The sequence below is a fragment of the Anarhichas minor genome, unplaced genomic scaffold (assembly GCF_050575085.1).
Source record: "Anarhichas minor isolate MPS153535 unplaced genomic scaffold, ASM5057508v1 ptg000045l, whole genome shotgun sequence".
In the NCBI taxonomy this organism is placed as follows: domain Eukaryota; kingdom Metazoa; phylum Chordata; class Actinopteri; order Perciformes; family Anarhichadidae; genus Anarhichas; species Anarhichas minor.
The window spans coordinates 7,707,675-7,734,815 of record NW_027466491.1 but is presented as its reverse complement, the minus strand read 5'-3'; the positions used below and the strand labels follow the sequence as shown (position 1 = coordinate 7,734,815).

The window sequence follows — 27,141 nt, the reverse complement described above, 5'->3', positions numbered from 1 at the left end:
CTGGGAAGAGATGAAAATATGCAAGCGTAGCCTATGGTGATCAATGTAGGGCACGATGTGCACATGTGTCCTCACTTCTCTTCAGAAACAGGAGGAATATAACACAACTAGATCACAAGTCAAATATAGATACACAGAGGGGTGAGATTCAGTGGGCTGAGCTTGAATAATTCAACATCATTATACAGTATGAAGATGAACTCTGAATTCGCACGATTTTACTCTCGCATGTTTTATTTAACAAGCTGAAGTGTGAAACCATTAAAATTCTTACATTCTGTCCTCTGGGATCTTAAAGTGAGAAGAAATATAAAAAGCAGAGTCCCTTCCTTTAGTTCTTGATTAATGAGTGCACACACAGTATACATCCACTTTGCTGCCGCTAACAAGACATTGTGAAAGACGATATGATCTTTCTAAAAAGGGGAAAACAGCAGTGGCCTGCATTGCAAAACCGATGCAAAGTCGAGGGAAATTCGGATTGAGCAGACATGGGAGACTGGGGGAGTCAGTCTGCACATGCAGGTAAAGGAAACACCCAAACCTCACTGTCTCTGCCTGCACACCTCTAAATGTGCCACAATAAAAGCCACAAAGCAAAGAACTGACAGGAAAGATAAAACACAAACACAAGCAGCTGCGTTGTGATGCACAGACAGAGAAAAGCAGAAAAAACACACAGTTAACTTGCCTGGAATGTGTAAAACCTCGTCCCATTCGGTGGGTGCACCTTTGGGGAGTTGGTCCCCGTACTCATGTCTGCGAAAATCATAATCCCTTTGATGGGCAAAAAATCCACAGCTGATCCGTTATTATTAATATTATTATCAGCCAAACGTAGTGCGCTTCACGAAAAAAAAATAAAAAAAAAAAACGACCCCGAGGCGAGCGCTCGGATCAGCCCCTGACCCGATGCTGCGCTCCCGGCATCAGATGGTGGAGAGCTCCGGTGAAATAAGCAACGCTCCGGGTGAAAGGAGATCCGCGGAAAAAGACAACAAGGCAACTCTCCGGTCTTCTCTCATGCAGACGTCTAGTCTGCGTGTCCTTCAAGCGATTCGGCCGGAGAGCAAAACCCGCGGAGAGACAGCGGCTCCATGGTGTCCCGACGCCCGCTGCAAGCAGCTCTGGCAGCGGCTCGGATGGGTCCGTCTGCGCGCGGATTATCGCCTCCCTCCTCCTCTCGCTTCGCCAATAATCAGTCGCAGCATCACGACACGGCTCAGCCAACAACACGCCGGGTGCCTCGAGACGCACGTTCGCTCCGTTTTTTTACACTGTAGAAAAATGCTCTTTCACGTCACGTTCTTTATTGACACAGATGAATAGATACGTTTCAGTGAAGTGTGATTATTTATGACAAAGCACGCACAAATCTAAACAGCGAAACAAAAAGGAATACTTTGACATTAGACTTATTTTTTTTGAGTAAAGACACTATTTGCATTGGGAAAGTAATATTACTACCTGCTACTACTGTAAGTATATTCTGCTTTAGTTGATTACTAAATGATTTGTTGTCACAGATTTATTTTTTTGCAGTATAGCTACGTTTTGATTGGAGGAAAAGAGGGATGCTGGAATGTTACCTGTGGAACAAGATGAGAAGTTATCAAAACAGGGCAAATCCTCTGTAGTGGAGTAAATATAGGTCACAAAATGAAAGATTATATATGTTTTTTTGCGGTTAAATATGATCAAACAATGTGAAGTCTTCAGGCTACCATCCATTAATCAAGAGTAATCCACGTTAATCCAATTCTCTGTCCAAACTACCAAAAGAAGGATATTTCTCTTTTTCTTTTCTTAAATTATTTTCTTTGTTCCATTAAACTGGGAGCCGGCATTCAAGTTAACATCTCGATGAGGTGGAATGCGATAATTGGATCAAAAAGCAAAGTCTTTAGCTTTTCTTCATCTAGTTTAGTCGCTATAGGAACGACCCAAGCAGTCCGTGCCGCGGTGTGATTCCGCGTCGTTAGACACAGCTCAGCGAGCTCGATTAAGCCGAGTGGGTTGAACTCGCAGCTCGCCTCGCACTCTTCGGAGGGATTTGGGATTGTGACTTCAAAGTATTTGCTCTTTACATCGCAGGTTAACAGCATGTCGAGCTGTGGAGCAGCGGATCCCATTAACCAGAGGCCGCTCACACTGACTGCACTGTAAAACCAAGTATTCGCTGTGGACTCACCCACACGTGTGTGAGGATAAGGTAAGAGTCCAGGAACAATGATATGTATTCATTAAAGGAACGGGCCTCAAAAGTGTCAAAATTCATCTTTTCTTTTGTCCTGTATATCTTTTAGAGAAATGCATGCTGGGAACTGAATTGCTACCCACGATGGTGCCAGGAGAGAGCTAGGCAGAGACGCACCAGATGTGGTCCAAAGTACAGGCATCTGATTGGTTTGAAATGTGGAGGCAGCTCAGTGGGCAGCAAAGCTGGCTTCAGCCTCGTCAGCAGAAAATGTTCAGTGACGTATTTGTTTTTTTTTACATCCATGTACAATATATTCTTCTTCCTTTCTGCACATGGCAACGACTGTATGGTTAGGTTGGGGACAGATGCTGGTTCTGGCGAATACGTTCAGGGTATGACACAAACAGAAAACATGGTGGTTACAGTTAATAAATGAACTGGTCTGTGACAGGACACATACACCGGTCTCCTGCATTAAAGTCTGACATGTGACACGCCCATCCACACCGTTACTTTCCTCTCTGCCAAGGTGCATTTGGCGGCAAACGTTGGTACTGAACTTGTATCGTACGAAAATCATCCAATATGCATGGATGAGATGGGATACTGACCAAACCAACTGATAATTGATTTTTGCACAGAAGAGGATTGAAACCAAGGGATGTCTGGAACGGTAAGAAACACACATTCAGAAACTATTCTCATAGTACTTTACTTCAATGTCCGTAGCACATTTTTATACCTTTTAATTGATAAATATGGGGGTATGGGGCCAATTTGATCTTTCCTAAATAAAGTTTTCTAGTCTCAGAGGTCCTTTTAAGTCAAAAACATAATTTAGGGTTTTCTCAACATCTTACCAAAAGAGTATCAATACCAGACATGTAAGGAGCTAAAACCTCCAAATACACTGTGTTCATTTAAAGAAAGCGATGTGGTTGAAGTGTTCAATTTTACAGACTCGCACTGATAATGATGTTCAGTTCAAAAAAAGAACATTGCTATCGTTATACTGGGACGAATTGGAGGTATTATTATGAGTTTCAAAAGAATAAAAAGGATAAAGCACCAACGCCTTTCTTGCACAACGAAACCTTCTCTACTGTATGAACATTCTTCTGCTACTTTGTGTCCTCCTCACTTGCAGCAATCTGTGCACAACCCGCTGCAGCATCACCACAGAGCGGGACTGAGGACGTGCAGGATCTTTGGCATCAGGGGCGACTAAGCCCTCCTGCACATCAGTCACATAAAAGGGACTGGCCTGTGTGCTGCAGTGCACTGGACTCTGACGTCATGGTACAGATGTGCAGTGGGCATGGCTTAGTGCTTCTGAGTGCTGATTGGCTGGAGCCTCTCAATCCTCTGATCGACACCACTCTTTGTCTTTCAGCATATCCCAAAGCTGGCAAAGCATCGCAGACGGAGAATCAGATATGAGTCACGAGACCAATACAGTTAAAGAATGGTTTTTCAATTAATTAAAGCGGGTTATTGTTGAACAAATTTTTGAAGTCGGGTATAAAAAAAAATTATATTTCTAATTAATATTTCATCAAAGTGCTTATTCGCATTGGTCCCAGTGAGGCAGTTTGTGCCAGCGCAGAGACTGTGTTCATTAAACCAACACCTGAGTGCCCATGTGCTCTCATGCAGGCCTGCACGTCTCCTCACATGCATCCCCCCCTTTCCATCCAATTCCCTTGAGAAGAAACACACACACACACACACAGTCCTTTTCCATCAATCAAAGAGCTCAAATAAATAGATTTTTTGGTTTGAAGGCCTGTGTTTGTTCAGTCCGCGCTCCTAATCTACGACGCCTGCTGCAGCCTTCGACAGACAGATCGGACAGTATAGCAGTGCTCATACATAGAGCAGGGATTTGAGAAGCGTCCGTGTTTTACATTTTCTTTTTATTTGCGGAGCAACGCTGATGTGCATTTCGGTAGGATTGTGTGATGCTGCTCAGAGAGGTCTTGTCAGGGAGAGATAAGAATTCCCCCTATGCTGTCGAGTGAGAACACATTTAACACTTAGCAATGACCCTTAGCAATAATAAAACGGGAGTATGAGGCCACACATGACGGCTACCACGGCTGTAACCTGAGGATGTGTATTTAAATCACACGTTGTCATTTCACCCTGCATGTGTGTGTGTGTGTGTGTATGTGCGACAAACACACTTTGTAAGCTTGTGACAGATTACTTTGCTGCGAGGCTGTATGGCCAAACAACCACTTAAACTGCAAATGAGCTGCAAACAAGGAGCAGAAGAGTAACATTTTGTGCATTGGTAGAGAGGATTTGTCACTATTGCAAGACTAAAACAGTGCAGAGCTCTGAAGAGATGGGCCGGCACTAACCAAAGTGGCAGACTTCTGCAGCCTTGAATAAATTCTTTTTATGTTTTAAAAATGCAAATCATATTGCACCAACATAACATGACTGAAACAAGGTCTCCTTTTTTTTTTTTTTTTTGCAGTGAACACAACAGAAACGTCAAATTAATTAGAGACATGAAATACTGGGGACAAATGAGATGGCGGAAAGCAATTATTTTGTGAACGAGTTATGAGAGGCTGACAAATCCTGACAAATACAAACGTGGAACCCGAACTGTCAAATGGAACAAAAGATGGGGGGGGGAATATGGCAGTATATTTTAAGTTACCATGAGGAACTTTTAACTGGTTATGAAACAGTCTCAATGTAATACCGATGCCTCTAATATGACCTTCATAAGTAAACGACACCATCAACGAGGAGATTTCTATTCATCGGTGCAGCAGGTCCAGCAACATCTGACGAAATCATGCAGGTTCACCAGAAACCTTTTCAGCTTAGACTCCAGCAAGGCCTCACGCAGCGACCAGCCCACCGCAGACAGACCCACTTCCGGCTTCGCTGCTGTCTGCGACCTGCAGTCGGCAGCAGCGGCTCCTCCTGCTTCGCCTCGCTGCTCCGCCGGTCCCCGCTGGGAGCCAACACCGACACCATGCTTGCTGGAGACCCAGGCCGTATTGCTGGGCCCGCTGGAGGGAAGGGAAGCACAGGGGAACCAGAACCAGGACTGCTCAGGGCAGACTGTCAGACCCTGCTGCAGTATTTGAGAGGTTTTCTAAAAGGGACTCTGGTGCTCGGAAACACTACTGCAAAATCCACAAAAATGCGTTTAAAACAAACCTTGTGTACGATGACACATTGCCTCAAAAATAGCTTTAATGTCTCTCTACGTGAATATAAATAGTGAAGCTCATCCAACAACCTTTCATGGAACTACGGCTGCAACTAATGATTATTTCCATCACTAATGAACCTGTCGTTATTCTACTACAGTTGATTGATCAATTAGTTTACAAAATGTCCAATTACAAGTCCCCAGGTCAGATGATTGCTTCAAATTGCTCGTTTTGTTCGGCAAAACACTACAAAACTCAAATGCATTGAATTTACAAAGATGAGATTAATTAAAGGCAGACCAGATGTTAATTAATTTTCTGTCCATCAACCAAACGTTAAATGAAATTTAGCAGTAAATAGAACCTCCAATCACATAAAAATAATGGGTGCAATATTCATCGGACATCATTGTTATGACATGGCTCATGAAGTGCACTGAGAATAGATCAATAGCACTGATTTAATGTCGCGCTGCTGTTGTCTCCATCACAGGTTGCTGTAAATAGCGCAGCTCCAGAGGCAGCTCTCCCCTCGCTTTGGCTGCACATGTGATATGCGGCGCATGATGAATCACTGTGGGACCGCAGGATTGGGGAGATGGTGGCATGTTAGAATTAGCATGCTCTGTTGACAGCATGTCTGGCACACACGGCGTCGAACGCGTGCACACACACACACACACACTCTCTCAACAAGAGACACGGCGAAGCGGTGTTGTCATGTGCTGTAGTGCCTACTGTATTACAGAGCTCCCCAAAGAGTGCGACTGTCAGCCGAAGCCGAAGTGGCAAATCTGCACTCATCCTCTGGGTGTGGAGTCAGATTACAGAGGGAGAGACGAGGATATATGAGCATCAAGAGCAGGCTTCACTGTATCTCCACACACTTGTGAAGAAATAGGACATTCTTGAGGACAAATCATTGAAGAAAAGTGTTTGCTCGCTGCTCGGATTGTCCTGAAAGTTTTGTTAGGAATGCTTGTGGTTCTCTTTCCCATCCTCTATGTAACTGTGTATTACAGTTCAGTCTCCAGCTGAAGGGCCCCTCCAGGGGTCCACAACACTGCCACCTTCCATTATCACACTTGTCGCTGCCTAATTGGGTCTTTCTTTCCACCGGCTGTTATTAGCATCAAGAATATAAATGTTTGGTGTTTTTTTCCCCCAAATATTGAAGTGCTCTTAAACACAATTGAGCTTTTGATTGCTATTGGGTTTGTTTTTTAATTGCCTTTGCTTTGATAATTAGAGAACGGCACCTAGTTCAAACGTCTCAACTGGTTTGTTGTAATATCTGCGAGTCCCGCCGGATCTGCAGGTGTCGGTAAAGGTTGCGCGTCCCTCCCCGCGCGGAGGCTTCTCGGGAAAACGGGGGTCTGAAGCAGAGCAGCAGTGGAGGCATTTTGATCGGGTCAACAGTCATGTGTGGGCAGACAGCCGTAATGGACGCCGCTCCGGTCCTGTCACTGCTGAAACATTAGAGAGCTGTTGTCAGGGGGCACAGTGGGAGTGTGTGTGTGTGTGTGTGTGTGTGTGTGGGTCGATAAGACGTGACTCAAGGGACAAAATGTTGGTGGAGCGGAGAAAATAAAGGAGGGCAGCTTCAAAAAGTCGGCCTTCAAAAAGCCTCGCCTAACAGTCGCATTGTCTGTAATTCAATATGATAATCGATGTTTTGCAAATTGCATATGTATGATTTTGGAGTTGTATCTGTAAATATGTTCCTGTAACCTGTCAAATTCTACTTACTATGACTTTAGCCTGTTGTGCTGTTGCAGAATACGGTGTTACAATCATTATAAAACGCCCCCCAATGACTCACAAGAATGTACAAAGAAAAATATCTGCTTATGTATGAGGAAAGATGCTGTGCCCCGAGGCCACAGAGGCCACAGTACAGCACATACAGTGGGAGAATAAGCTGGCAGAACAGGAGGAGCTGGAGGCTGGCATGCTGGCAATGGAGAGAAGTAGCCTATAGCCGTTTTGCTGCATATACAGATTTGTGAAAACAAAGTTCAGCAACTGAACATAATATCTACACACACACACACAAACACTAGAGACCTCGTACGTCAGCGGCTTCGAATAGCAGTGAGGTCAGCCAGTGACGGACTCAACTGTGTACAGTCTGCTCATCCATGAACACATGCACAAGCTCACAAGCACGGATGTAAACAAGGCAGGTCTCAAATTGCAAAATATATATTAGCTTTGCATATTTCTTAAGAGGAAGGAAATTAATTCAACATTCAACAGGTTTGTTGGGCATTAAAAGGCTCTGTATACGACATTCAGAGCATTAATAAAGCAGCAAATCATTATGGCGCTGGTTGCACTGTTAGCTGCTAGCACTGTTAGCTGCTAGCACTGTTAGCTGCTAGCCGCTGGCTCAGCCGTTGTCACGTTGGGAGCTGTGTGTGCTCTGAATTCCATATAGAGCTCCTTTAAAGATACGCACAAAGCTTTTTGGTGAGGAACAGAACTATAACTCTATCGCCACATTTTTGAGATTTTGAGTGGTGTTAAACTTTAAAGCGAACACTTCCTCTATATCCCTTCATCTTTCCACTTCAGCTCCCTCTCCCACGCCTCCTCTGACTGCATCTTTCATGTTCTAGTCCTCTGAGTCCGCTGCCTTTTGTCTATGTGGTCATTTTAAAGCTCCGACTCATGCAGTCTTTTTCGGTTGCTGTGAGATTTCTTCCAAGCGATAGGCGGATGATGAAATCCAAGGGACCATTATTTTCCATTTTTGATTCGCAAAATTTCAAAAGCATGTTGTGTAAGACGTCAGCGCCACGAGGAAGAAAGGAGGAGATTGATCCATTTTAGTGACTGAGGCAGTCTAACTCATTGTACTGCTTACCACCCTCTGGGAAATTCAGAGTCCTCTTAACAGTCAAGATGTTTTCAACAAAGCTGTACAGGAAGCTGAAACAGCCTTTGACATGTTTTCCCTTGGAAGTTCGACACAAAGAGGAGATTCCGTCAGTTGGTTGTCATTTGAAAATGCCGGTATGCTATACAGTATTGTTAATATAAAAACAGGAAATGGGGCTCCTAGCTTGAGTGCAGGAAGGAGGTTTCGCCGTTGAGGTTGACTGAACTCTTGATCCCACTTCAACCATGACTGACAGAGGATGCCAAAGAAGAGCGAAATGTCTCGACCATACACGTTCCAATGTTCATCCACTCCTCGGGTTTCCAAACCCCTCTTTCACTCTCTACCTTCTCATGCAGTAAGCCCACATTTTATGTAGAGTTCAAACACAATTAGCTTTTAAAATCCTAGAAACTATGGATACAATGGATGTTTTGTATATGTGTAAAATTTTGGTTTAATTGTGATGCTTAAGGTGCATTTAAATGAGATCATGATTATTTCAAAGTATTACGAAAAAAAAATGTCTGTGAAAATGTTTTACTGATAGAAAAGCTGGACATTTGTTTTGGCGATCCACAACCAGACGACGGATATTAAAATCAAGTGCATGAAACAAGCTTAAAGTTGAATGTTTTAGAAACAAAATGCTGTTTTGTTCCCACGGAGAAAGATGTCTGTTTTTCGCCGTGGCCCGATCGTACCTCGTACTGTATATTTAGCTCTCTCCACACTACCACTGGTGACAGTCATTTGTTTACTCATACATGAAATAACACAGACAGACGATTCCAGGATGCTCTCGGAGAGTCCATCGGGAAAGTAATCAAACCCAGAGCGAGAGGCGAGGCAGGTTTTCAATCATCCTAGTGAGCGAACTAGCGTTGCATTACAACCATGTGGCTTTTTGGCTGTCCCGGTCGCGTGCGCTCCTTGTGCTCAGCAGTTCTAAAGAAACATGCTGACTCGGGTATATGAACTGCCAATCATTATTCTTCTCAGTGTAGTTATTCATGTAAATACACTGACTGCTTTTGTCTTTACGGAAAAAAGAAGCAGAGGAAGTCAAATCTCTGGATCGTGTAAATGTTAATTAAAAAGTCCTATTGTATCTATAAGAGTAAACAAAAGACAGTGAACTTAAGAGGTTATGTTTTAACAACCGTAAGAAGGTGTTGTGGCTAACTGGTAGCATCTTTATCACAGGAAACATTGTCTGCACAGCTCAAAGCTGCTGCACACTGCTTTAATATCGATGCATTTCGTCCTGGAGAATACATAACAACAAACACGTTAACACGAGGGAACGTCTTAATGTGCTTTTTAAGCACCACAACACTCCTACTTTAAGCAGCTATTTGGATGTTTGTGCATGATAATAAAAAAAAGAAAGTCATACATAATGGCTGAGTCACAAAATGAAGAGCTTCAATGCGAAACCGCCCACCTCTCTTTCTTGCAAGTTGGCCGTGCATTCTTATTAGAATATCCTGAAGCTTTTTCTGGATGCAAAAAAGCATCTTTGTAACCACACAGAGAAACTGTAAAACTACATCTAACCGACTGACGTGTGTGTCATTTGTGTGACCTAAATACAATCTTTAAGTCGCATGCTCTGAATTAACGTACTCTCCAAAAATGTTTTCGGGCAAAATGTGAGGAGAATTTGGGTCTGCAAACAGCATCAGCAGCTCAAGAATATAATAACGATGATGTCAAATATTGCATCATTCATGCATGTGTGTTAGGTCAGTGTTGTCAGTAGGAGTGTTGGCCCTGTGTATGATGAAGAACATTGTTGCAAGGTTCCAAAGGGAGCTCGACTCTCTGTTTTTCAAACACCACGTCCACTTGTACCTCCTGATAAAAGCACCAAGATGCAGTTAGATGAATTACACAAACAAAACGCGATCAAAACATTTAAAAGGAGAGGTTCATCCCAATATGTGGAACACTTACTGGAGGTATTACACTTCGCACTCCTCTGTGGTTTATGGACCAAATCACATTGTGATTATATTCTCATTTTATCAATACGCCTTGGCACCTCATGGGATGTAGAACAGGAATACTGCTTTTAAAAAGGAGGATTTTCTTTCACTTGTGCACGGGATTCGGTCTCTTTTGAGACTTTTCTCTACGTCTACATCACAGAAATAAGCCGAGCTCTCGGGATGGCATTTGGATCAGGCTGAAATATCTTAACTGTGAGATGGATTGCCATGAAAGACATTCATAGTCCATAGAGGATACATTCTAATGACTTCGACCTCGTGATCTTTCCTCTAGCGCCACCGGCAGGTCTACTTGATGAATTCCTAAAAGAAAACTATGACAACGTACCCCACCCTCCACATTACACTCAAATTACAAACAGATATAATACACAAAAAACCTACCCTACTCGACAACAATGCTATCAATATCCAAAATGCCCTTCCTGTGTCAGCTCTGGGAGCATCGGTAGTGATGTGGGTTGGCTGACAGGTTAACAGGAGTCATTTTTAAGGGTTAATGAGCACTTATTTATGCATGCACACACACACACACACACACACACACACACACACAGACAAGCTACTGTCAGTCCTCAGAGCTCTGAGTGGGTGGCTGATGCCTCTCAAATGGAGTCCAGAGCAAAATGATGCAGCGCACACATGTGTGTCTATATTATAACACTTAACAATGTTAATACAACAGTGAATCTTGGGGGCTGTGAGACATGACATGGCCCTTTCATGATTAATGTTGATCTCAAAATCCTGGCAGGACCAAGTCCCCGGTGTTTTTCTTGATCTCTGAAAGGAGCCTCGAATCTGTGAGTACAAACCGATCTTTGTCAAAACTAAGACTGTAATCCGTGGCGCGTAGGCAAGAAACGCCCTCGCAACAAGCCTCACGGCCAGCAGACTTTGGAACACCTGTGCAGCTGTTTGACGACCGCCATTTAATGATTCTAGCAGAACGATCATTTTATGATATTTCACACCGGACTGAAAGAGAAGAAGAAAATGTTTTCACAACCCAGTCGCCAGGAAAAATGCTGGCACTGTACGTTTCTGCAAAACACAAAAATACATTTCACAACAACCTCGTATCACGCTTGCAGAAATGCACAATGCCACGTGGTTAACGATTAGTTAGGCTAAGGCAACAAAACTACTTGGTTAAGGTTAGAAGAAAGATCATAGTTTGTGTTAAAATATAGCAACAACGGAACTTAACAAGGTAACAAAGTAACGTAAACAAAGTAACGTCAACAAAGTAACGTTAACAAAGTAACGTCAACAAAGTAACGTCAACAAAGTAACGTCAACAAAGTAACGTCAACAAAGTAACGTCAACAAAGTAACGTTAACAAAGTAACGTCAACAAAGTAACGTCAACAAAGTAACGTCAACAAAGTAACGTCAACAAAGTAACGTCAACAAAGTAACGTTAACAAAGTAACGTCAACAAAGTAACGTCAACAAAGTAACGTCAACAAAGTAACGTCAACAAAGTAACGTCAACAAAGTAACTTTTACCTTAAGTTTGTGTGCAGAATGCAGAGAGACCGAGTAACATACAAAAAGACACAAATGTTGACTGAGAAGCCTGAGATCAACATCAGACGTCGCCGCTACAGTGTGAAAGACCTAATTGGATAAGACCATTTGAATGCAGTAAATCCTAACTAGTCCCATTAGTATTTGAATTTGATAAGAATCCAATTCGAGAAAGTGGACAAGTTTCAATCACCGGTGGAGTTTTCTTCCTGTAGCCGAAGGCTGAGTGTGAAGGAGGAAATCTAAGCGGAGACATATTGCACCGTGGAAATGAAGTGGATATTGACACAATCAATCTTCCCGGAGTATACGAGCACATCTCTTTTTATTTGGTATACATATGTGTGTGTGTGTGTGTGTCTCTCTCCTTCCCGCCTTCTCCCCTGATTGTTTTTACTTTATTTGCAAGTTCAGGCTCATCAGTCTTCTCCAGCAGCGCGAGGGGGTGGGGGAGGAACAATCTCATAACTTTCTCATTACCGCCCCGGCCTCGTGAAGAATACTGCTGCGGCTCACAGATAACAACAAACCATGCTTTTGGGACCCGAAATGCCATTTCTGCAGCACTTTTTGCCCTCTGAAACTCATTAAGTAATCCAATAACGGGGCAAAGGAAACAAGGTTAAAGTTCTCATGATAATGAAAAAAAAGGCTAAAACTGAGCAAATTCAGGGTACTGGATGAAAAAAAACAACCTAAATCATATGGCCAAAAGGTTCATAAATCTACATCATGCACCAAAATGTTATTACTGATCTTGTTCAATTAAGACCTAGAAATGTATTTCATACTTTATGGAAGAATTATGCAAAAACGAAACTCTTGCATCAACTTAAGGAAGTTTGTGTGCACCAGAATCCCTCAAATCCTCATTAACAGGGCGGACAGACGGCCCGCTTCTCTAAAGGCCAAATCATCACGGTGGAGGTGATGGATGGAAGTGAAAGCTGTCCCGACTGTTTCACCGAGAGAACACACACACTGTCCCCAAACTGAGCCATCCATCCTCGGAGAATGCGGCCACAGAGCACTACGTCTTCTGGCCTGTCGCCGGCAACCAGCGGAGGCCTGCACTTGATCACGCCTTAATTGGGCCTCCCAGACAGCGCAGACACACTCGTGCGGGGGCGCAAACAAATTAGGCTTCAGGAAACAAGGCGACACACGTGTCCGACCTGTCGAGAATCTGAGACATCACCTTTAATTTGGGATCAAAACAGGCGAAACTAGTTCAGGAGGTCTGACTTCTGCAGGCAGTAAATACAGTGTTCCCCAGTGAAGACGCAAGGAGCAGAAATCCATCTGTTTCCATCTTTATTGACGTGTGCAGCTGCTGCTTTTAGCCCGATACAGACCATCATGAGGTCTAAAGGGGTCCACTGACACAAATGACTTCTGATTTATGGTTTTGATTGCCCCTTTTTCCGCTGGAGAGCCAATTCATATCCGCCGGTGGAGGTATCGAGATAAATATAGTCTCAGAAATGATCACAGCTTCGGCATGGATTTGCAACGATCGATGGATTAGTTCAAAGACTGCTGGAGACATGTTGAAGATATTGGACAGGATGAATGGGCAGAGGTCTGGGTGCAGCGCAGCGGATGTGACGAGGCGGAAAATAATGAGTTTTTGTTGCATGAGCTTGAGGGTTAACTACACTGAATAGACATCTTGTGACATAGCACCATCTCCTGGGCAAAGACGAGCGTTACACGCAGCAGTAGAGGAACTCTTACTGTGTTTAAGGCCTTTAAAAAAGACGGTTTCTCCAACTCAAAGAGCTGAGATGATTCTCCTGTTAGTGGTGAAAACTAAGGAAGAAATGTTAAATGAGGGCACATTCTTGTAACCTTCTGTATCTTTTACCTTTCATTGTTTGTGTTGAGGTGACACGTCATTATGATCGCGTTGAAAAAGTAATTTCATTATTTACATTAGAATTCAAAATAGTTCCATTGAGATAAACACAATATGTTCAGATTTGGTGATAGAAAGCATAGAACTTTGTCAACAATCAGAGATTTTGCTATGCATTACATATTTGTTTATTAACTTATTAATCGGCTGACGCCTTGGCGGCCGCTTATCTTCTTGGGCGGAGGTACGCGTCTGTTTAATATCTTTGTAATGGGATTATTACCAAAGCTCATGTTGCAAAAATCAATAAGCAGACCGTTTTATGACACTGAATTTTCAGGATCTTTACAGCAATGCGACAAAGCTTATTTCATCAGCTACTTAATTCCTCCAAAAACAGACATTCCACTGTGGCTATTCAATCTTTGAACAGCTCCCCGGACGTTTTATACAACCTTATACAACAGTGTGATAGAGAATTATACCCATATCACCTCTAGTTCAAATATGTTTCTTCTACGTGAAAATGTATGCCAATAAAACCAACTGACGTCTAGAAGTTTATCCATTTATTCATCTTCTATGTATCCTGAATAGATCAAATCCACAAATGCTATTTAAATAACTAACAGTACTTGATTTAGGGGGGACTTTTCCTTTAATAGTGTCCTTGTTTGCTGTGCTACCTGGTTTGGCCACGAGGTGGCAGAATCTCACAACAAGACAAAGAATAACTTTACTGCAGCAGGTGACCAACAGATGCAGGGGACACTGACTTATGATTTTTGTTGCCATTAAGTTGAACGCATAACTATCATATTTTTGTTTTGCCTCCTACATTTGGTGGGCAGGTTAAAATGCCAACACGACATTTTAGAGAGCTTTCATTTTGAAATTCCACATGAGAATGGCCTGATATTATCTGAGTGACACTCTGAGGTGGTGTACTGTCATTTTAAAGTCAGACTGGTCTTCGTAAATGTATTCTTTGTCATTAATTCCGACTAATTATTCACACAGTTGAATGAGGAAACACCAGAGAGTCCACCCCATTTAAGATCCATCCTCCTGCTGTTATGGATTTAATAACAACAGGTGGATGCAGCTCAGTGTATCCCTTTGTGCTTTCATTGCTGCTATCCATCCTATCTGATGCCAGGAGTCGGTCATGAGCTTTTGCTCTCTCCGTCCGGACAGGAAACGTTGCTGCCTGCACGTATGTGTGCCGTAAAAAAAAGCCCCTACGATCGATTAGACGCTCGACATCACAAGGCTTTTTCGTGTCAGCCGCCAGAATGAAGCATCTTGCACTCCGAACACACAGTTCACAAGAGCAGCTCTCCAAGGAAGCGGCACCCTATCGGAGCAGCAAATTACAGCAGCCACTATAATCCCTCACAACGGGGGGGGGGGCTTGGAGCCGGCTGCAGCTGGCACTTCCAATCACAAATGTGCAACCCAGGTCCCCAAAAAATGAGCTCTGGCTGGTGTTGTGTGTAGTTTTCTGAATGCATTTTAAAATATTAACATGTTTCAAGACTGTAAATGCAGGAATCTTACTGGTAATGGAGTATTAAGTAAAGGATGTAAATATTCCACCACTGCATGCATGTGTCTGAATGTCCATCCCGTCTGCAGCTCCCCCCCCCCCCCCACACACACACACCACAGTATCTACTGCTATAATTAAACATCCCTCTTACCTTATCTCAGACTAACACTGTCCTTGGCCCACTGCGACTTGCTCAGTCAGAACGCAGGCATGGCTGTTCTTTCCCCCTGGGTACTAATGAAGTAGGAAATAACCTTTAGCTGTGTGACATTTCACAGCTCCTCGCTATTGTACAGCACGGGCAGAATGTTCTGAAGGGAGCTGTGGGGTGCTGGTCTTGTAGTCCCCACGGCCGATATTAAATGTCTTCCCACCCAGCGCGTGTGATCCTGACCGAACACGGCCGTTAATCCCGATGTGTTCCTTCCTCCAGAAAGCCTGATTTAAACACACTATTACCCATATTCACTTTTGCTTTAGCTCCAATAAAACTCAGTGAAGAAAGGACTCGGTTCCAGCCGTTAATAATCCTGATCAATGAACTCAGAGACCTGAAGAAGATTGCATCTTGACTTGCAGTGGGCTAATGCACACCCGGGGCTCGACTCATCATTTGTCCTCCAAGACTTGACACGAGACTTTGTCTTTAAGACTTAAAAACAGCTCTGGGAAACAGCCAGTTTTCCCTCACTGAACTCGCCAGTTCATCCTTTTGGGGTATCTGCGGCCATTAAAGTCCAGTTATATTTACCGCTGAGCCTCCGTCGCAGAGGAGGAGGCAGTTCTTGCACTCTGCAGAAGCAGCTCACACAGCGCTGTGGTCTTAAAAAGGCTAAAAAACTTGCACTTGATATTGGATGAGCGAGCGAAGCCCCGGTTCCCACCCCACTTCAAGTTAAGACTGTAATGAGATGCTGAACTCTCGCTGCACTCAATTTCCCAAATTTAAGTGTCTCCATGGGGCTTCTGTGGGCTGGCGGGAAGAGCCAACGAGCAACGTGGAATAGGTGAGGCCTTGGCTTGAATGGGTGTTTTTCTACGTGTGTGTGTAAACGTGTTTGTTGTGCGTCAGTAGAGGTTTGAACCACATTTCATTGCATTTGGCCACTAACACGTTCACTTCCTCTTCAGGTGGATTCAACAAGACAGGGTGGCGAGCCACTAAGCTTGGATTAACTTGCTAATGAGCCACTGAGTAGAAATGAGATGTTGGGCCGCTGTAATATTCTCTGCTTGAGTACAACCTGACCCCAGATCCGCCATGTGGTGGATTTGATTGATGAACACGTACATTTAGGAAAACTCAGCATAAAAGCATAAAACTGGATTAAAGAAGTTGAGCTTCAAAGTTCATTCTTGACTTTGCAAGCAAGAGTTTGAAAAAGCAAATCACACCTTAAGGTCCATTCATTCTGGAGCTCGCCCAATTGTCTTCATCTGCTGATGAAGACCATGTGATGTGATCACACTGCTCACAAGTGGACTTTGAGGTGGAAGCGCTTTGCCGACAGAAATACAGAATTTTTCTTGAGGTGATAAAGCAGGAGACCGTCACCTGTGTGTGGTTATCTCTGCACTCTACAGGGATGAAAGTGGAAAGTTATTTACCTGTGGTGCAACAAGGCGAAGAGGCCGCGATCCAACGAAAAACAAGCAGCAGCGAGCGCAGAGGAGGAGAGAAAAGAGAGAGCGTGTTAGATCAGTTGGACATTTAAAAACTTCCCTTACACAGGCACAAAATAAAATGAACACAATGAAGGAAGATGGAGTGCATAATTGCAGTGTAGAGTCAACAAACAAAGCCATTGCGCTGCTTGTACCGAGGCGGCTAAATTGAGGATGCTCCACTGATCTCGTTTGAATGACAATGTGTTTCTCAGGTTATGAGCTCAACCAGCTGCTGTTGCTCGCAGCGACGCGTCGACAGGTGTTCAACGACACCCACGCACCCCGTCTTCTGGCCGGGCCACAGAAAACCTGCGGCTATTAGGAGGCTCGAGGCCCAAAAACCACCACTTCCCCAAACACACGGACGTGAACGAAGGCAGTGACGCGTCGACACAACACGCACACGTGGAGCTGCCAGCGTCCGTGAGCATCAAACAAACACTTCAAAGAGTGCTCTGCTCCCGTGCAGATATCTTTGTTCCCCTCATCCGTCTGCGCCTCTGCCTCATATTTTCCCTCTTTTCTTTGAAGCCGGGCACGTGAATGAATCTGGAGAAGATCCGATTTCGCCGTGGCAAAGTGCCGCGTTGCCGCTGAGGCCGCGTCTCCGGCGCGGTGGGGGATCAGCTGAGAAGGTTGTTATGGATTCTCAAAATAACTCGGGATGAGGCTTCCTCGCTCAGGGACGGAGAGAGAAAGGCTGCTCTCCTTTGTTTTTCGACAACCAAATTGCTCAGCTTTTTTGTGTTTTATCTCAGTAAACTTTGCACTCTGTTTTCTTAAGACAGTCAAACCCCCCCCCCCCTCTTCTTCCTCCTCTTCTCAGTAAATTTGTGTCTTGTAAGTGCGTGTGTGTGGTGGTGGTGGTGGACAAGAGCGGCCCGTCCACAGGGGACGAGAGTGGAGGGATGGAGAGGACAGAATCACCCAGCGGAAGAAAAGCACAAACCCAATTCCACCTCAAATGGCAAAGGCACGGACATGAGGTTGTCACGCAACAACCCCCCTCCTCCTCCTCATCAGCTCGTCCATTACGGGATGTTTTGGGGGTTTGGGAGAGGATAGCGACCAAATATACAGTACTGCATATAATCCTAAAGAAACGGCACAATATATTAAATATCTGGATCTGTTTATTAATTAAAACGGTCCCACGGGAAACACAATATACAGACTTTTGAAATGCCAATATCTTCAGGCTGAAGCTGCTGATGTCACACAATAAGCTTCTGTGTATTATTCTAGTGATCACAACTTCAAAACCTCACAGCTCCACTTCCTGCTCTCATCCCTTCTGTCAGCTGCGTACATATTACGGATAAATGACCCCCATGGTTATATGATAATAACATATTTTGGTTTGAGGCTATTGCTCATATTATGCATCAATATTTAATCGTTTTAATATAGTATGATCATTTTAATGAAAAATCCATTATTCAGCGTTTGCAAATGAAGTACACGTTTGTCTCTGAAACAGTAATTAGTTGTAATATGTTTGCATTTGATTTTATTTAGACATTAAAGGTGCTTTATTCCAAACTCCAAAGATGCTGACGGCTGAGCCGGAAGTTAGAGAAGTCGATTTCTAATTTTCAACCTCTATCAAACTCCAATGCAGTTGAACTGAAAATGTCTAATTGTGATCTTTCATTAGCTCCTTTATCCGCACTTTCAATGCAGAAATAAGACAAACACATCAAAACAGCTTGGGCTCAAAGAGTCAACTGTGTTAACGTGGATTTCTCCTTTCCAAGCTTCCAAAGGACAACTAGTGCAAGATGAAGAATAATACTCAATCGCACACAATGTATCCCAATCTGTGTATTTACCTTAAAGAAGCGGAAACACAGCAAACTGTCAGCTTCATATTCAATACTGCATGACTTCCATTACTGATGACCTCTATTCCTACTGCTCCGTCACATGACAAGCCCTCTTAGTCACTCACACATCGGCATACACGTGCAAAGACGCACACTGTAGATGCTGACACACTCGCATAACTTATGCACGTCCACGCTCACACACTTGTATCAGTCCACCTTCCTCGCTGCAGCTCTCCTCCTCCTCCTCCTCGCTCGCCCCTTCCTCTTCCTCTCATTCCGCCCTCTCTCTCCTCCTCAGAAATGTCAGCCTCCTCACGGATACATCTCCTCACATATGCTGCAACGTTTGGCATTTAAATATCAACGTCGAAGCACATACAGTACCCGAGTCTTGGCTTCCAGGTGTTTAAAATGCAGAGTTGGTAAGAGTGATTTAAGGCTGTGGTACAGTGGTAGCAAGCTGGTTACTGTGCAAGAAAGAGAAGTGGACTCACAGGACTTTTATCCTTTATTTATCTAGATAAAGTGCTGTAAGCTGCCCTTTCAGTATAGAAGTGAGACTATAGAAGCTGGTTGAATTGTTCACATTACTCAATAAATCTATTACCTATTATATTGACACGAGTGAACTATTATGGCAACTGTTCTTTCTACGATTGTGACTCACCCCGCAGCATTTCATCCATATATGTAGAGAAAGGAACGTCCGTAACTCAATGCAAACCATGCAGAACAGGCAATGTCTTGACACTGCAGCCGAGGACGTCTTGTGTGTGTGTGTGTGTGTGTGTGTGTGTGTGTGTGAGCTACACAGACTTTAGTGTCACTTCTTCCGGTGACTGTATAGTGGTAACATCACAACCTCATTGCTCTCTCAAGTGAGAAAAAAAGAAAAGAAAAAGCAGATGCAGGTGTGAAAAAGCATCAAAACGCTGCAGCAGGAGCATCAGTGAGAGCTAGCTTGTGGCCACTAGAATTGAGCTCATGTACTGGAGCAGGCTGCTGTGCTTGACAGTAGTCGGTGAGTGTTAAAGATTCTGCCCATCCACATTGAGCCAGTCGGTCAAACCAAAGAGCGTTCAGCCGCAGTCACTTTCCTGACCCCTCCGCTCCCCACTGCGCCCTCAGACTCATGTCAGCAGACAGCTTGAGCGGTTTGTTTTTAGCCTGAGGGCATAAACTGGAGGTTAAAAACTGAGCTCGCTTTGAATTGCTCGCAGACGTGAAGCAGAATGGAAGTGAGGCGAAAAACAACATTACTACGGCGACCACGTGAGCAGCAAAGAAAGGACACACTCCAGGGTTCTCACACGCCGGCGTCCACGTAATAGACTGTGATGTCAGGTCGCTACGGCAGCGAATGAACGCGTGTGGCCGGGGAGAGAGACAAAGTGCTTTGTCCTTGTCGAAGAGGGGAGAGAGACGAGTTGTGTCTGAACAGAAATGGTGACATCACTTCTTGGCAGGGGGCTCCAGGGAGACCGTGGTGCCTGGGCCAGGGACATGCGCTCATCCAATCACCACTGTATCGCTCTGTATGTGTGTGTGTGTGTGTGTGTGTGTGTGGCCAGGTCAGTCAGCAAATGCATCCCAAAGCTAGTCCTTAATCAAACAGAGGGAGGTCATCCCACAAGAAGTAATGGGAGTACAGTGCGTGTTCCTGTGTGTGCTGACATGTGTTTTTTCTCTCCCCCGTACCCGCCCCAATAAGTGATGGAGGCAAAAACAAAGAGCAAAACTGGTGTGTGTGTGTGTGTGTGTATTTGTATGTCAGTGGAAAAAAGTGCTTTATACAGTCTCCACCTGCGAGTATGTGTACACACATGTACAAGAGGTAAATGTTTGTGTGTGTGCGAGACACAAATGGACCAGTGAGGGGAAAAAAAGCCAGTTTGGAGAGATTTTTAAGAAGTGCAAGTGCGAGAGACAGTGAAGGTCTGAGAGTGAATATGTGTGTGTGTGTGTGTGTGCATGGAAGTGAAAGTGATGGAAAGAGCCTGATGTGTGTGAGAGAGAGATAGTGCTGGCGGTAAGGTGAAAAAGGGATAAAGACAAAGCAGAGTAAGGGAAGAATAAAAGGGGGGGAAGCCGGGTCATGTTGAGTTATGTAATTTACAGGTCAGTGTTGTGTGCTGCGTTTGAGAAGCTAATCTCTTTTAGGAGTTTTTGAAAGGAACACTGATAACAGCATGTTTGGATTGAGGTTACTTCTCCAGTAGATTAAGGGTTTGTGCAGACCGTACCCGCGCCTTAAAAAGTCATTTGTAATCTGTTCTAAATCAGACAAATGGAGAGCGGCGATATGCTCTCTGTTTCTGGAGTAACTCAAAGTAAAGAAGAAACTTTTGCTAATGCTCAAATAAAACCCAATCACAATAATCTCGACAGTAAATATTGAATGCATGAGAGACTATTTCTCTGCTAAAGAAACTGAAGGAAAAACCCCCATACTAACTAAAATGTAACATATGAATGTAGCATTAGATTATGAGCAACGATAACTCCAAGATTCATCTGAACACTTGTTCCACTGTAAGAAGTTCGGACTTTTGGGCATTCCATTGACTTTTTAATGTTTAGATTTAATGTTTAATGTCAGATTGTAAAATGTAAACTGTAATGCTGAGTTTAACGATTTGTCACCCTTCACCGTCTGGCCCCCAAATTAGCAGTTGCATCATCAGTTATTGCACATGCTGTACCTCAGGCACTGCAATACCACACACACATACATTAACACCAGCCTTTTCTTCGCGCACACACACACACACACACACACACACACAGTATCGAGTTGATGTGCCATAAGCTCATCCCGTCTACAACACTCCACTAAGTCACATTACCCTATGGCTCAGCATGACATCAGAGATATGAAAGACACAGTGGATTAGATGAACTCATTAGCCTTTCAATATGACTCATCTCCTCACAGCACAGAGACCAGTGTTTAATGTGTACAGTAACTCCGAGTCCGATCACACTCAATATGTCATCTCCTGTCTGCACGATGGAAGTCTGTTTTGAATGAACGTGTGCGTCCTTTCCTCAAAATATCAAATATATTGTATGAATAACGTTATCTCCATTAGATGTTGTATTTTAGATACGTAATTCAGACAATGAAAGCCTGAAACATCAAAAATGATATTCTCCTCCATTGATTTCATCCAACAGAAGCAGAGATTGGATGTGCAGAAAACAGGGCGATGGCAACGCAACTGAAACCAAAAGGTGGATCAGGTGTGATCACAGCCTCAGGGGGACGTGAGCCGGAAGCTGTGAATGAAATAAAGAAACAGAGGAGAATGTGAAGTTAGATTAGATTAGACGGTGCGTACGGTCCGTATGTGCATGTGTGTAAATGTATGTTTGGGATGCTTCCTTATGGTGGGCTCCACATCGAGTCAGTGTGTGAAGGTCAAGGACAAACTCTGTCTCCCCCCCTCCCCCCCTCTCTCGCTCATCAGTTACCCACTGGCCATCTGTGCCCCAGTGTCTCTCTGCTCTTCTCCACTGACCATGTAAATCTCACACCGTAAAAAAAAAAAAAAAAAGACAAAATCACATCTTGAAAGTGTTACCACTCCGGAGCTGGTTGTCACAGCCGGAGAGCAGCAGCAGCAGCACCGTGCTGGAGAAAGGACACCGAGGCGTCACAGCGTGCAGAGAAGGACAACAAGGGCGGCACAAAAGTGGGAAATTGGCTATTATGTAGAGTCTTTGTTTATATCTTTGTGATGTGTATGATTATATTATTGATCAGTGTCACCTTGAGGACTACTCCTCTTCCTTTATCTGGTCAGAAAGTGTCGCATTTCTTAAATATATTTAATATATTCGACATTCAGAGTATTAATATCGCAGCAAACAACTGTTTGCCTCGTAAAGATATGGCGGAGAAATGTTTACCTGAGCAGAGAATGAAGTCGCTCTCCCCCCCCGTGTGTGTTGTAATCCTTCTCTGTGCTTTGTTGACATAGCCGGACCGGCAGCGTGTGCTTTTGGTGCACGTTAGCGCACGCGAGCGTGCCCCACAGGCTACAGCTGATAGTGGCTTGTGTCGCAGAAGCGTAGCGCTCACCCTAACACTTTACATTTTTAGCCACAGAACATATTATCTCGTTATACATTTGATACAGCTAACACGTTAGCAAGCAATTGTTACTTTGCACATGCAGGGAGCCGCATTAGCAATCATATAGAGTCTTGTTTCTGGCTCTTTAACTGCTAACAAATTCCCTGTGTTCACCAGCTAGCGGCTAACTAGCTGCTAACTTTGTCTGCCTGTCGTTTAGGACTGAGCGGGTAGCGTACAGTGGGTTCATCACAGCGTGTATGCTGAAAACAACCGCTTGCTGCTGCTGCTTGATCCAAACAGAACATCCAGGCCAAAACAAACCAAAGAGCTAAAAGCTACAAAAGTCCACAGAGCTGAAGGGAACTGCAGAGTTGAGTGATAACTCACTGTGGGCTCACTATGAGTGGCTCCTTTCACAGACGTAGTCATTCTAGTCCAAGAAATATTGATCAGTGCAGCTTTAAAGACTTTACTGAGGCACTCCACTAAGCTCCCTCAACAGCTCGGCACACAAAAGCAGACGGTTGAACATTTTTATTATTTTGTCAGTGCATCCGTCACACATCCGGCCATCCGTGGATTTCATCCTTTTTTTGTGTGAGATCTGTAACCAAGTCTAAACCTCCCCAGAGGGATCCCCCCCCTCCCAGCGGTAGCTCGATGAGTCGACTCGATGTCCCAGTGATTTCTCATTATGATGATTAGCAGTACAGAACTCCAAACATTTAAGCTCCGGGTAAAATCGATGTGTGTGCTTTGTAGTACATAAAAAAGTAACTTGCAATGTACTGAGGCTCCTGCAGCACGGCGCTGGCCTCAAAGGAAACATAAGAAGGAACAAATAAACCTTTACATCACTTTTTCAGCATATTGCTTTTGTGTGTTGTCATGGATGGATGTTTGTGTTTTCTATTACATGCACTGATTTTAAGATTTTAAACTGTAACATGTATTTTAAATGATTACTTCAGTGTCCATCGAGGGACTGGTGTTGAAAATTAGCTTCAGCTATCTACACATGTGCAGTACATCAATTTTAACTGTTTCTCTGTACTCGTCCCTTACAAATAAAGTAATGAATAAATAAATCAGCATTACCAAACATTAGTTGGTTAAACTTCTGCAGTTAACATTCACTGGTGCATGTGAAAATTAAGTTTTTCCCACAGGTATCAAAATCTGTTTCCCTGTCCAAATCCAAATAAACAGTGAGTGCAATTAACTAATTTCTAACAAATACTCAGAGTACTTTTAATATTCATAAATAACCACAGAACTTCACTCTACATCTAACAAAATAAACGCCCTTTGACACTGATGTGTCAAATGTAGAAAAGGCCAAAACACAGCAGAGTTGCAGGAAATTTAAAAAACAGTCCTCTCCAAACCTCCGTCGTAAAATAATGTTTCCTTTCTTCCACTCTCAAGTTTCCCCTTAAGCCCTGTTCCCACCAAATCTCCTCGATTATCCTCTTCTACATCCCCCTCACCTTCACCATCACCATGGAAACCCGGTCTCTCTCTCTGCCCCACCCAAGCTTCTTCCACGTCTCGTCTCTGTGGAAACCTCAAGGTGCTCCCGGGGACCCCAGGTGGGTCTCTGAAGGCGACTCAGAGCGAGCGGAGCGCTGGAACAAACACCAACAGATCAGAGAGATAGGAGGCACCAGAAGCCTGAAGCCCTCTGAGGAGTTTGTCTTTAGACCAATTAATACTGCAGCTCTGATCCAAAGTGTCTGTGAAATCACTCTGAAATCATAAAGGCCTGAAAAACAGAGCAAAGTGTGAGCCTCGAATCTCCTGTTTACTCACTTTTAGTGAGAGAAAGTGTGAAAACGACATGTTTCTCTTCAATGGCGCCAAGAGAAGTCACCAGCCATGCCAAAACAAGGTCTGTTAAACCCCAAAACCACAATGTTCACCACAGAATATCTTTAAAAAAAACTAAAAAACACGTCAACCAGTGACCTCAGAGGGCTCCGCACGTCTCTGGCAACTCACAAATAAAACATTTCAAGATTTCAAGCTGTAAGAGATGAAGACCATTCAAAGCAGTTTGTGTGTGGGAAACGGCTATTTTTAGACAATCCACAAGACATGATGAGAGGAGTCATGAAAGAAGGAGAGCTATTATCAGTATGATGGTTTCATGCCACACTGGGCAAGGTTATGTATATATACATATATATATAAACACCTGAAGAAACATTTATTTCTTCTAAAAATATCTCCAGCGTCCTCTACCTTCACTTCAATGTCTGTGGATGCTCGTTTGAAGCGTTCAGGATAACCCTGACAGCGAATGGAATAAACTTTGCCTTTATAGATGCAAATGTTATTTGTATACGTCTCTCAGTGTTTGTGGAAGTTGTGAAAGCTGTTGTGTGCTTGTCGTGTTAAGATGAAGAGGAAATTGGTATTTTGCCTCCCACATTTAGATGATGTAAAGAAATGCGTACCATTGTAATAAAATGTTTCTTTTCTGCGAGCAAAGGTGTAACAATAAGTAATGAGTCAGCATTTTATCTTTAAATTTGAAATAATGACACTAAATACTAGTCTCTCCTCATTTACATGTCTGGTAAAAGTATCCTCCAAAGATATTAAGCTAATTAATAACGAGGAAATTGTATCGGAGCTTGTATTCCTGGAAGCTGAAACGCACAGCGACGAGATGTTTTCTTCATGCCTCGGGCTCCTACGTCTCCAGCCTGCAGCTGTGTGTCAAAAAATGATCAATGATCAATTCCTCTGAGTGCAGACACTCTTCATCCCAGAGCGCCATCAGCAGGGGCAACATATCATGTGAGGGGGCTCAATTACAAGCATTTGGGTGAAACACAATGACATCACCATGTACGATGAGTTCAGCGGTACCACTGGGCTGTTGATGTCAATGCATGGAAACACTAATCTGGTGTGAAACTCATTTCTTCGTATTTGCCTGCCCTCACCGCTGCTGCTCAAGATATGTTTTGCTTACTTCATTTTGACCTTCACTGTACAAAATGATGCATGTGCAGAAGTTTGAAGACTTGAAGGCTGTTTTCACATTCATCTGCTGAACAAGGAAGAGTGCCTTTGCGCTCACCTTAAAGGGATAGTTCAGATGTTTTAAAGTTATTGTACGAGGTACTTTATTATTGGCACACCCGCAGTTTGGAGAAACAGACAGAAGCACCGGCAAAGAAGCGAAGCAATGTACTGCTGTGGACGGGGGCAGCAGCAAACATGGATTTTAGTAGGCTCAACAATAGAAACACTGATCCGTACAACACAATAGAGTTCAACAGCACCACAAACTAATAAAGTGACTGAGTGTATGTATTAAAGCATGTCTGGAGGGGATCTTTAAGCCTGAAATTCTGAAATGCTGGAGGTAAAAGATGCATGAAGATTCTCACAAAGACAGTTGTATATATTATAGAGACTTTGTTGCTCAATGCAAAGAGGCCTCCGTCTCCTCCTCTTAGGTCTCTCAAGCCTCAAGGAGGATGCTGATCACATGGTGCGTGCAGCAGCGTGTGTCGAGGTCAAGAGGGGACGAAACGAGTCGACGCTCCGCTTCAAGTGCGGGTTCGTCACAAGAGAGCACGTGCAAGCCGAGTCACAGCCACTTTCACAGCTAACGTCTATCACTTAGGACAGTAATAGGACTCTATTCAGGGACTGGGTCTTTTCACTGGGCCTTGTGTGTCATGATGAGGACATTTGAAACGTGCTAAATCACATCTGGCAATCCAAACTTCCGATGGCCAATAAAAATCATCTGGTACTTTAAATTTGAAAAAAATGATTTGTAGGAGTTCACACCTGCTTACTCAGCATCAGTGTGCGACTCATGTAACTCAAGTGAATAGATGTGTACTAATCTAGTCAGTCCGCCTTCATTGATATACCTACCATCTCTATCTCCTTGCCCGCGTCTGTCTATCTGCCACCGTCTCACCACAAGGGGTGGTTGGCTGCGACCTAGAAGCGGAACTCTTTCTACAAATCTGGTAGCCATTGCGTAACGCCACAAAGCATGACGTCTGGTGATCTGGATCATCAAGTGGCTCCTAGTAGGTAAAAGATGATTCAGGCCTCCTTCATGTCCAGTGGGTCCATTAGCGCAGGAAGGTGGCGTTTTACATCCATTAGCCCGGAATAAATGGCGGCTGAATTATTGAGAACATCAACTCGGTGAACGACTGCCGATCCATTAACTAAACAGGATCCGGCTGGCAGGAGATTGCTTCGACTCGACGGTTCTTTTACCTACAGCAGCGTTTACGTCGAAGGACTCATTAACGTCCATTCTATCAACTATCCAACAAAGATGAAAATGCCGGTTTGA

The 27,141-nt window shown here is 43.8% G+C and overlaps 1 protein-coding gene across 3 annotated transcripts in view; it reads right to left on the bottom strand.

The window, feature by feature from the left end:
• ppfia2 (PTPRF interacting protein alpha 2) overlaps window positions 1-27,141 on the bottom strand; it is a 115,642-nt gene that overhangs the window by 72,556 nt on the left and 15,945 nt on the right. For 2 of the 3 annotated variants that reach the window (XM_076111574.1, XM_076111575.1), the window contains exon 1: window positions 692-1,235. The exons of the other annotated variant lie outside the window; for it this stretch is intronic. In XM_076111574.1, the coding sequence (XP_075967689.1) occupies window positions 692-772 (81 nt within the window). In that variant the 5' untranslated portion in view covers window positions 773-1,235. Of the gene's footprint in view, window positions 1-691; window positions 1,236-27,141 lie in introns of those variants that run through there. 3 annotated transcript variants of the gene reach the window in all.